Raw genomic sequence first — 11129 nt, forward strand, 5'->3', positions numbered from 1 at the left:
TTTTAACACTTCAATTACAGGTTCATCTGTCCACTCCAGGAGAAAGAAAGCAACTGAGAACAAAATGTCTCACCACAGCACAGCTCCTAATGCTTCCGCCTGGTCCATAACTAATGAGACCAATTGTGCCCAAAGCTAAATTCCACTGCCCCTAGCCCATGAGCCACCCCCCAAAGCAGACAGCCCTCCACTCTCCATCCCCCACACACCCGCATGCGTCTCCGGATGTAAGGAGAGCAGAGAGGTTAAGATCTTAGGAAGGGGATGCAGAACCTATGGGTTCAGGCTGACAGGAGAGGGGGCGGGGGTCGTGAGTCAAGTTCCACCCAAGGTGATCAGAGGGGTCCATGTGCCCGTCCTTTCCCTAGCAGTGCTGTAAACCTCCTCCTCTCACCTCTCCCACTTCCACCACCACCCCACCCACCTGCCATATCTGAAGCCCCCTCCCCCTTTTCTAGTTTCCTTCGGCCTCTAGCCCCATGGTCCTAGCCAGCTTGCCAAAGCCCAGCCAGCTTGGCACTGACAAGGAGCTGATGGATCGTCTTGTCACCTGCCAACTGCACATGTCACTGAATCTTTGCTTATTCCTGGGGCACGTTGGGGCAAACCTCTGCAGATAAGGCTGGAGCAAGTTCCAAGAAGCCCCTGCCTTCTCCAGAGAGAGGCATGTCCCTACTTAGCAGAATCAGATTAACCCCGGTTTGTCCCCTGGAGGCCTGCAGGCTGGGGAGGGGCTGAGCCAAGAGGCTCTGCACGTGTTGTGGGGAGGAGAGAAGGAGTGCCACACATTCCCCACCCCCACCCCGCCTGCCCCTCACAAGCAGGTGGAAGGCACCAGAGCCGGTGGACCAAAGCAGCACTCACTCACTCACAGAAGAAGGCTAGGCCAGAGAGGGCAGTGGCACACTCAGGAAAACCCTTGCCTCTGCCACCGGCTCAGGAACCCCACTTCCCAGAGATATTGGCAGCTGTGGGTTAGTGCCACTTGGATATTGGTGAGCCTGAGTCCAAAGCCAGAATGTGGAAAGGTGAGCAAGACTGATGAGCTAGGGAGGCCGGAGGAGGGGGTCTTGGCCCAAGGCTGCATCACAGAATGGCAGCAGACAGCACTCTGGAATCCCTCAGGTCTAAGTTCAAAACCTGCCTTGAACAATGACATATGTAAGACTTTATAGATAGGTTACTTGTTAAGGCCCAGTGTCCTTGGAGCACAGGGTACTCACTCTCAGTGCACGCTCTCTCTCTCTCTCTCTCTCTCTCTCTCTCTCTCTCTCTCTCTCTCTGAGATCTAAGGGAGGTATGATTGTGGATTGCAAACACTCTGGAAAGGTTCTGTCCTTGAACTTAAACTTTAACATTTTCTTATGGTTAGCAGCAACCATTGACCACAGCCAGATCCAACTGGTCAATCAGATGGTTTGTGTGTGTGTGTGTGTGTGTCAGTCTGGGGCTTAAACTCTGGGCCTTAGCACTGTTCCTGAACTCTTTTTGCTCAAGACTGGCACTCTACCACTTGAGCCACAGCTCCACTTCTGGCTTTTTGGTAGGTAATCGAAGGTAAGAGTCTCAGGGACTTTCCTGCCTGGTCCAGCTTTGAACCTCAATCCTTAGGCATCAACCTCTTAAGTAACTAGGATTACAGGAGTGAGCCACCAGCATCCAGCTATCTTATTTTTGCTGTAATCACAGAATCCCCTACTCCCATCACAAACTTGGTGGCTTACAAAGGACTTTTTCTTCTACCATCCTCTCAAATCCTATGACACAAAAGGTAATCCTGCCCACATTTCCAAAGGAATAAAATAGGAACTCCAAGAGGCAAAGCTGTTCCTGCAAGATGGTGTAGCTACACCAGGGCACTGTCAGTACTCTTGAGAGTAAAAAAAAAATTAGTCTTTTCTGTCAAACAAAAGTGTATTTGGTATTGTGTACTGATACTGCCTGGAATTATTTGCTTCGTTTACTTCAACTGTAGCTATCATCTGTCCTGCTTGTTACCAGCTAGCCATATTAGGAAGATAAATCCTGTGTTGAAGAAGTTACAAGGGATGTTAGTGGGAGCTTTCCATTGACCCCATCAACTTCCTCCAGCCATCCCGACTCCCAGCCAGCCATGCTGGCCCCCTTTCTAATCTCGGTAGTCTATTGTATTTAGACTCTGAGCCCAACTCCTTGACAGGAGGAGGAAGAGTTTGGATTGATATTAAAAAAAAACTAGCAAACTGTCCTGTACAGTGTCTACTTGGCTCTAGATAGAATAACAGTATTTCACCCTTTTGTACAAAAGTAAATTGCCTTGATGAAATCTCGTGTTATCTCTTGTGCGTCTATTCATTTCTGACACTGGACAGCCATGCATTTCTAATACTCTGATACCCCCCTCCACACACACACACACACACACACACACACACACACACACACACATACACACACACACACTCAAGCAGGACACAAGAAAGGGAGTTCTTCCTTCCAAATTCCTGCTGGACTCTGAGCTGGGCTGTAGGGGAAACCGTACACCCAGGTAGGTCAGATGGGCTCTTCCTTGCCTCGCTTCCCAGCAGCCAGGCGGCGTCCAAGTGCCAAGCACAGTGTAGCATTGTCTCATGGGTGGAAGGATATTGTCTTTCCCTCTGAAAGAATAATAATCAGACCTAAATCAGCCAGAGCTCATTAAAGCCTCTGCAGACATGGCGGCCCCAGCAATTAACACAGCTGAACAATCACTCGTCCATTACTCCAGGGTGAAGGAGGGTTGGATCCAGGCCAGATCCCCTCCTGCACGCTCACTTTCCTCCAGAAACCCTCACGGTAGCTTTCTCTCCACTCCCTGGTCCACCCCAAGAGCAGCACCTACCCGTTATTGGCTGTCCTGGCCACAAATACAAAATTCCTTGACTGTATCCTGGACCCTCCTGTGAGCTCCAGGTTTGGGATGGCTTTACAAGGACTGAACTCTGGCTCCAGTGTGTCTGCCAGTTTCCGTCCTTAACCCACTGTAGCCAGACAAACATCTTTGGCATTTCTGGCATGGGGCTGGCCTTCCTTCAGATGGGGCCCTTGAAGCCCAGTGGAAAGAGCCTGGATGAATTCCATCTCTGGTTATGACTCACCCTTGTGATGCCAGATTCCTGATTGTCAATTGAACCAATAAGATTGACCCCAGCCCCAGGACTACAGTGAGAGTTTACTGACACTTTGTAAGACAGTCCCCACAAATGTTAGATCCCATTCACACCTCCCCTGTCCCCCAAAGAGGCGGCAAGGACAGGGAACATCAATGTAAGCCCCTAGAGATTCAACTTCAAGTCCCTTCTTTCCCCTTGACTAGGTGTACAGCTTCAGGAAATGATGCCTCCTCTCTCTGAGCCTCAGTCTACCAATTAGAAAAATGGAAGTAACTCCAGTCCAGCCTGATAGAGAGATATAGTAAGATAACTGAGCAATAATGCGTGACACAAGGAGCAGCCATGGTGGCTAACGTCTACTCTCCACCTACCCCAGGTCTTCTCAGAAACAGCTTCCAGGCTAAAACAGAAAAGTATCCCCACCCTTCGCACACAAAGAAAGGCCTGGGACACAGTTACCTGCCACACCTGGCGGGGGGAGGGGGGGCCAGACCCCACCCTCAGCCACATTTTAGGACCCCCTGCAGCAGAGGAAGGGTTTCAGCTGTGGCAATAAAGGCTGTTATGAGCAGGGACAGAACCTCTGAGCAATCTGAACCTGGGAGTGAAGTCTGGTGTCTGCCACCAGCTCCCAAATCTTCCTGGGAAGCCAGGGAAGGGCCAAGAAAAAGCCGGGCTCTGAGACCACAGAGAAGGGATTTGGAGCAAGGTAAAGAATCTCTGAGTCCTACAGGAAGAAGCAGGAAATCACATCTCCTTCAGGATCTGGACACAGGGAAGCCCCCGTTCAATGGTATTCCAGACCTCAGCAAGGAACGGCATACCATTACCCACTCCCGCACGGCTCCAACAGGCTTAGCCTGAGCCCTCAGCCAGCAAAGGTCCCTGCTTTATGGGCCTCTTTTACCTTGAATTGACCTCAGTTCTTAGTGGCTGAGCTGTAAATCTCAGAGGCAAGACTAACTATAAACCACAAGGGCAGGACTGTACCCACCCAGGGGCAGATTTGTACCAGGAAGCTGAGACTTTGTCCCTTTGCTGGCCCAGGGCAGCCCAGAACAAGCCAGGTTGGGGGAGTCGGTATGGGAGGTCTGGGTCACAGCTGGGTCCCATTCCAGGCTCTGGGCCCAGGTATGGGCTAGTGAGTGTAAAAGGCTTTTTATTTTTCAGGACCACCTAGGAATAGATAAAGGTGTTAACGCATGCCCCAAGACATACACCAACAAGGACATGTTCTCCAGTTCTGAGTTACAGAAAATGACACTAAAGCCTGGGTTTGGTTAAGGTGGAGAAATCTGTCAGGAGACCCCTGTCAGGAGATGCCTGGACTGAGCCTTCCTCCGGAGGAAGGCTTGCACAAATGTCAATTGACAGTGTGGGCTATGCATCAGGAAACTTAAGATTCTTATTCTGGCTATGTGGCCCTAGACAAGTACTGAACCTCTCTGAATCCATTTCCTAATCTATAAAAAACAGCCCAAGCTGGGTGCTGGTGGCTCATGTCTGCAATCCTAGCCACTCAGGAGGCTGAGATCAGAGGATCACCGTTCAAAGCCAGCCCGGGCAGGAAAGTCCATGAGACTCTTCTCTCCAATAAACCACTCGGAAAACTGGAAGTGGCACTGTGGCTCAAGTGGTCGAGCGCCACCTTGAGCTGAAGAGCTCAGCGACAGCACCCAGGCCCAGAGTTCAAGCCCCACGACCAACAACAACAAAGAAAAAAGCAGCTCCTCATACTACCTTTCAACTGTTTCCATTAAATGGCACAGAGAAGATATTCAATATATGGTCTGCACACACACACACACACACACACACACACACACACACATACACACCAGTGAGCAAGGGCATGCAAAGGAAAGAAAACTCTATCTAGGAAGTTTCACATCCTACTTTGCCATGAGCAGTTACATAGGCAAGTTACATAGGCAAGGCCTCCTCTCTTGAAGCCTTAGTTTGACCTCTCTGCAAAATGGGAACATTGTTTATTTCACAGAGTATTGAACCTGTAAAAAAAACAGGTTAGATAAAGGAAGACCTGGTACAAATCGAAGTTACTACAGCTTCTGTGTGTGAGATGCCCTCCCTTCTCTCTCCTGAGACAAGATGAAGTCGGGTCCCAATAAAACCTAAACAGGGCCTAGGCCTGACCCATGTCTCCATGGTCTAAAATAACAAACCAAACAACTTCCTCCCTTGGGCTACAAAGGTTTATTTGGCAGGTCAGGGGATGAGTCGGGGCTAGGGGTCCCCGAGAACTCTCCCTGCAGGAGGGTAGATGCTCAGGAATCTGCCCACTCAGAAACCCTTGGAGCCAGGCACGTTGTTGTAGTGGGTGTCCTGGCCCTCCAGCAGATTGCGGTAGGTGGCAATCTCCTGCTCCAGCCGAGACTTGATGTCCATGAGCTGCTGGTACTCTTGATTCTGCCTCTCGGTGTCAGCACGCACGTCACTCAGCTGAGCTTCAATGCTGCTGATCTTCCCCTGAATCTGTGCCAGCTGGGCCCCGTAACGGGCCTCTGTCTCTGCCAGCGTGCCTTCCAGGGCTGCTTTCTAAGGGGAGAGAGAAAAGGGGCATGATTTGGCAGAGACTGGTTCCCAAAGAGAACCGGGACACATAGGCACCAATCAGGATGCCCAAGGCTGCAAAGGTACAAGCGTGCAGCCCTTGAAGTTGAACGTACCATGCTGAGCCAGGACTGCAACTCTATCTCAAGACCCTGGAGGGTGCGTCGCAGGTCTGTGACCTCAGATGTGTGCGCCTGGAGCTGCTCGGTGTGGCCAGCAACCTCCCGGTTCAGCTCCTCGGTCTATGACAAAAGCATAGGAAGAGAAAAGGCACTGGGGCCAGGCATCTGGCAGAGCAGGGGAAAGCATCAAGCCCTCTCTCCTTGCCATTCCCCAAAAGGGCTTCGGGGTCCCTTGCATACCTGACTGATGAACCGGGTTTCAGCATCCTTCCGGTACTTCTCAGCCATGACCTCATACTGGCTTCTCATGTCACTCAGGATCTTGGTTAGGTCCGTGCCCGGAGTGGAATCCATCTCCACACTGACCTGGCCACCCACTTGGCTCCTCAAGGCACTAATTTCCTGGAAAGACACAGAAGAGGTAGACATGCCAGGGCCCAGAGCCTGTTGGACCTGCCCCAGGTGACTTCCACCTCCCTCAGAGTGCGTGTAGGTCTAGGAGCCAGCACTGAGAAGTGGACTGGGTGGTCACTATCCTCTACCTGGCTCCTGGGAGCCATTAAGGCCACCCAGGGCCAAGCTGAAGCCACACCAAGTATGGCCATGGCAGAAGGCCTAGCTTGACCTACCTCCTCGTGGTTTTTCTTCAGGTAGGCCAGCTCCTCCTTTAGGCCTTCAATCTGCATCTCCAGGTCAGTCCTGGCCAGGGTCAGCTCATCTAGAACCTTGCGCAGCCCGTTGATGTCGGCCTCCACGCTCATGCGCAAGGCCTGTTCAGTCTCAAACCTTTTGGAGAAAATAGGAGTTAGGCGAGAGCTGGCTCTGTACTTCTAATGATACTCCACTTCCTCAGGATTCAGGAGTCTATGGGAGACTTGCTTCAGGCCTGCTGGGAGTGGGTGAGGGCAGGGTCTAGTCCCCCATAAAGGCCTGAGGCTCCCCATACACATAGCACCCTGGTGCCCTGGCTTCCGCAGCCCCCAAAGCAGACACTTACTTAGTTCGGAAGTCATCTGCAGCCAGACGGGCATTGTCGATCTGCAGGACAATCCTGGAGTTCTCAATGGTGGCACCATGAATCTAGAAGGGAGAGGGTAAGGAGGTTGGCACCACGGGGGCATAGCAGCACTGTCTGCTCACTTTCTTCCCAGGAGATGGAGAAAAAATGAATGCACTCCCTCTCCCTAGCACCTGCTCCTTGGCCTTAGTATCAGCCCATGCCCATGAACTGGAGCAGGAGGGCATGCTGAGGAGGAAGCTGACAGACAGGCAAGCCTGAGGGAAAGGGGGCTGGGGGAGGGGTATCAGGGTTGCAATCATGTCATCCAGCTAGTCACTCATGAGGGTACTTGGGTTCAACATACTTCAAAAGAGCAAGTCTCAAATGATTAGTCACTGTGTCACTGGATAGTAACTTGCATATTTTTTAATGAAACAAGGAGAATATAAAACTCAGACAGAGGTTACCCTCAATAGGGTAAAAACTGTTTCAAGAAACTTTGTCAGGGGCTGGGAAGGTGGCTCAGTGGTAGAGTGTTTGCCTCGCATGCATGAGGCCCTGGGTTCGATTCCTCAGCACCACATAAGCAGAAAATGCCAGAAGTGGGCTATGGTTCAAGTAGTAGAGCACTGGCCTTGAGCTGAAGAGCTAAGAGACAGCGCCCAGGCCCAGAGTTCAGGCCCCACGACCGACCAAAAAAAAAAAAAAAGAACTTTGTCAGCCAGGGCACTGGTGGCTCATGCTTATAATCTTAGCTACTCAACAGGCTGAGATCTGAGGATCTTGGTTCAAAGCTAGCCTAGACAGACAAATCTGGGAGACTCTTAATTTCAGTTAACCAGCCAAACTCCAGAAGTAGCTGTGGCTCAAGTGGTAGAGCACCAGCCTTGAATGAATAAGCCAAGCACAGTATGAGACCCTGAGTTTCAGACTCAGTATTGGCACACAGAAAAGAAAGAAAGAAAGAAAGAAAGAAAAAAAGAAAGAAAGAAAGAGAAAGAAAGAGAGGGGGAGGGAGGGAGGGAGGGAGAGAGAGAGGGAGGGAGAGAGGGAGAGAGAGAGGGAGGGAGGAAGGGAAGGAAGGAAGGGAAAAATTGTGTGTGTGTGTGTGTGTGAGGAAGGTCAGAGAACAGGAGAAAGAAAGGTGTGTGACACACAATATTGTCACTATAGGTCACAACTTAAGAATTGCAAAATGCCCAATTCTAGCTAATTACAGACATCACAAGCTCTCCATGGTCTGTGGGTAGGAATCTATAAGCCCACCTCCCCAGGACTCAGGAATCTATGGGGGCTTGCTGCAGGCCTGCTGCGGGTGGGTGAAACCCAGGGTGCATTCCTTTTGTTTCTGATACATTTCTTCATGGGAGAAGTCTTTCCTGCTCCACCCCAGCCTCCTAGGGCTTAAATCTTGTGTGGCTCACCCCCACAAGAAGCTGCTCCAGTACCTGGTTCTCCCTGGCAGAGGTTCACTAAAGCAAACACAGGAGCCCCTGCCTATGTCCCCCCTTTCCCTGACCCTGGAGTCACCACTAGCTCTCCCTCTCTTTCTAGAACTCCTCTTAAGCCTGTGTAGCCCCTGGACAGAAGAGGAGTGAGAGAAAGCCAGAGCCTGATAAAAACTAGACCTGCTCAGCCAAAGAATAGGGGGAAGGAGGGGGAAGGAGGGCACCCACAAAGGTCACTGCAGGGGCAGATCTGGCCCTGGGTGGACCATTAAGCTCTGCCCTCCCTCCCCCTCTCCCCCCCACACACCTACCCACCCACCAGGCCAAACAGTTGCAGCTCCAAATCCACACCTCCAGAGCTGTGCATTATCTCCTCCCACTCTGCAAACCCACCTTTCTCCCAGTGCTCCAGCCCAGCCCAGCAGCCTGCACTCCCTCCCAGCTGCTTCTCCAGGCCCTGCCCACTTACCTGCTCCACCCCTTCTCCTCCCCTCCCCTCCCCTCTCCTCCCGGTCTCCGGCTTCTCTTCTGGCCTGCAGGCACTCCCAAGCCCTAAGAGGCCACTTGCAGTCTTGTACCCCAACCTCATCTAGTCCCTCCAGGCTGGCGCACCACAGCAACAGGTGCACTGTCCCTGGCACCCCGCCAGCACCTACCTTGTCCCGGAGGTCCTCGATTGTCTTGAAGTAGTGGCTGTAGTCTCGGGAGGGCCCGGGCCCCTGCTTCTGGTGCCAGTCCCGGATCTTCACCTCCAGCTCGGTGTTGGCCTGCTCCAGGGCGCGCACTTTGTCCAGATAGGAAGCCAGGCGATCGTTGAGGTTCTGCATGGTGATCTTCTCATTGCCGGCCAACAGCCCATCGGACACAGCCAGGGAGCCACCATAGCCCCCACCATAACCCCCGGAGACTGATGACACCAAGCGAGCGGAGGACACAGACACCCCTCGGCCGCCTGAGCCCCCGTGGATGCTGGGCGCACGAAAGGCACCCCCGGTCCCAAAGCGCAGCGAGCCCCCGCCCAAGCCCCCGTAGGACGAGGTGGCTGAGGACTGTCGGTAGCTGTAGGTGGTCATGGCAAGTCGGGTGAGGACCGGAGGACACTGGCCTGAGAGTCGATGGAGGTCGGCTGCAGGAGTGGGGAGATCCTCCTCACCTGGGGCCTTTTATGCCTGAGACAGGTGGGGCTGCAGGGCAAGGTCAGGGGTGGATATTTGAGCCCAGATGAGTTTACTGCACTCTCCCCATTGGTCAGTTCCTGGTAGCTCTGCCCTCAACTGTCCCCTCCCAGGAACCACAGGCCCCTGCCTTCCCCCAGAGCCGCCCCAGCCCAGCCCACTTGGGAAGCTGGCCCCCATTCTGGCTCTCCACCACCACCAGCCTCCCACCCCCAATCTCCACGCTGACCCTTGCCCTTTAAAGAGAAACACTCCAGGAATCACAGCTCCTTGAGATTATACAGGTCCCCACTTGGGATCAAAACTAGACCTTTGCCCAAATATTTGTACTAGATTCCCACACACCCTCAGAACCCACCTCCCTCCCCCACCCCACCCCACCCCCAACTTCCCTTGTGAACCTTATAACAAAGGCAGTTTTCTGGGCCCTGGCCATACAATGCCCCCAAGTCACCATAGACACCTGGAAGCAGTCTCTGGGAGCAGTTCCAGCAGCTGCCCTGGCCTCAGCACACTCCCATGCTGACAAACCATCTTGACCTACCACCACCTCCCCACCCCCACCCCCCAGGACAGCCCCATCCCTAACAGCCCCAAGAGCTCTATTTGTTTATTCCACTACTTCAGTGTTCCCAAGATGAGGAGCCTAAGCAGGAAAACAGGCAGGGAATCTGCACGTAAAGCATTTAATACCTGCTCCCCACAGACAGAAATGGGATGGAATCTTGAATTCTGATAATGTCTAGGTGGAGAGGTTACAGCTTACTCCTTCTCCTCTCTCCTCCTCCTTCTCCTCCAACAAGAAGGAGGGGGCTGGAGAGACAGACAGCAAACTGAACCAATGGGCTGGTTCCAGCAACACACTAGTGCCTGGACACAAAGTGAGTTTCCGTAATACTGGAAGGAGCCCCTCCTTCCACACATAGCAGCCAGTCCTGTGTTCATCCTGTGTGACACTTTGGCTACTTTTCTTGCCTGGCCAAATGCTCTATACCAGCATCAAGCAAGCTCCCAGTCCTTGACCTCTCCTGTAATACTGGAAGGAGCCCCTCCTTCCACACATAGCAGCCAGTCCTGTGTGACACTTTGGCTACTTTTCTTGCCTGGCCAAATGCTCTATACCAGCATCAAGCAAGCTCCCAGTCCTTGACCTCTCCTGAACTTGAAATTATCCCTATGATTCCCTCTTCTCATTACATCAGAGCAGTTCCTCAGTCTCAAGACAGAACCCCTGTGCTCCTGAGAGAGCATTAGGGAGATGGGACAATCACTCCTTGTTTCCAGGCCTCAGTTTCCCCCTGTGAAAGGAGAGATATTCCAGCTCAGTCCTCCTCTGTGAATAAATGAAGAATCCTCCTTGGCCTCCGAAACTCTCCTTGGCCCCAGAAAACTGTCTTCTAGTCACCATTTTCTCCTGGAAGGAGAGCCGGAAACCACATACATTCAAGCCCCAACCTTAACCCACCCAGGAGCAACCCTCAGCCATCCCAGGAGGACACAGAGTTGGTCTGGGGAGCTCCAGGCCCGTGGTGAAAACAGGGTGTGGCTGGGCCTTCAACAAAGGCTGTAGCCTCCAGGGTTGGTCTGCAGTGAGTCACTCCTTATCTGGCCCAAAGGAAAAGCCTACTCCCTGAGGAGGGGTGAAGGGGGAGGTGGGAAGCCTGGAGGAATGGCCAGATGGT

At 52.6% G+C, this 11129-nt stretch overlaps 1 protein-coding gene across 1 annotated transcript; it reads right to left on the reverse strand.

The window, feature by feature from the left end:
• Positions 1 to 5330: 5330 nt before the first annotated feature.
• Positions 5331 to 9440, reverse strand: Krt19 (keratin 19, type I). The gene is made up of 6 exons (XM_013037940.1): positions 8929 to 9440; positions 6822 to 6904; positions 6454 to 6610; positions 6065 to 6226; positions 5819 to 5944; positions 5331 to 5687 (listed from the first exon to the last, which is right to left on the reverse strand). Exons 1-6 carry the CDS (start codon positions 9343 to 9345, stop codon positions 5433 to 5435), a joined length of 1200 nt encoding a protein of 399 aa, XP_012893394.1. The 5' UTR covers positions 9346 to 9440; the 3' UTR covers positions 5331 to 5432.
• Positions 9441 to 11129: the final 1689 nt, after the last annotated feature.

The sequence above is a fragment of the Dipodomys ordii genome, unplaced genomic scaffold (assembly GCF_000151885.1).
Source record: "Dipodomys ordii isolate 6190 unplaced genomic scaffold, Dord_2.0 Scaffold7, whole genome shotgun sequence".
Classification (NCBI taxonomy): Eukaryota; Metazoa; Chordata; class Mammalia; order Rodentia; family Heteromyidae; genus Dipodomys; species Dipodomys ordii.

Coding starts and splice junctions, on each gene's coding strand:
- Krt19 (XM_013037940.1), bottom strand. CDS start 9,345: ATGACCACCTACAGCTACCGACAGTCCTCAGCCACCTCGTCCTACGGG. Junction 6,905..8,928: donor TCGAGGACCTCCGGGACAAG/GTAGGTGCTGGC, acceptor TCTCCCTTCTAG/ATTCATGGTGCCACCATTGA. Junction 6,227..6,453: donor TGAAGAAAAACCACGAGGAG/GTAGGTCAAGCT, acceptor GTGTCTTTCCAG/GAAATTAGTGCCTTGAGGAG.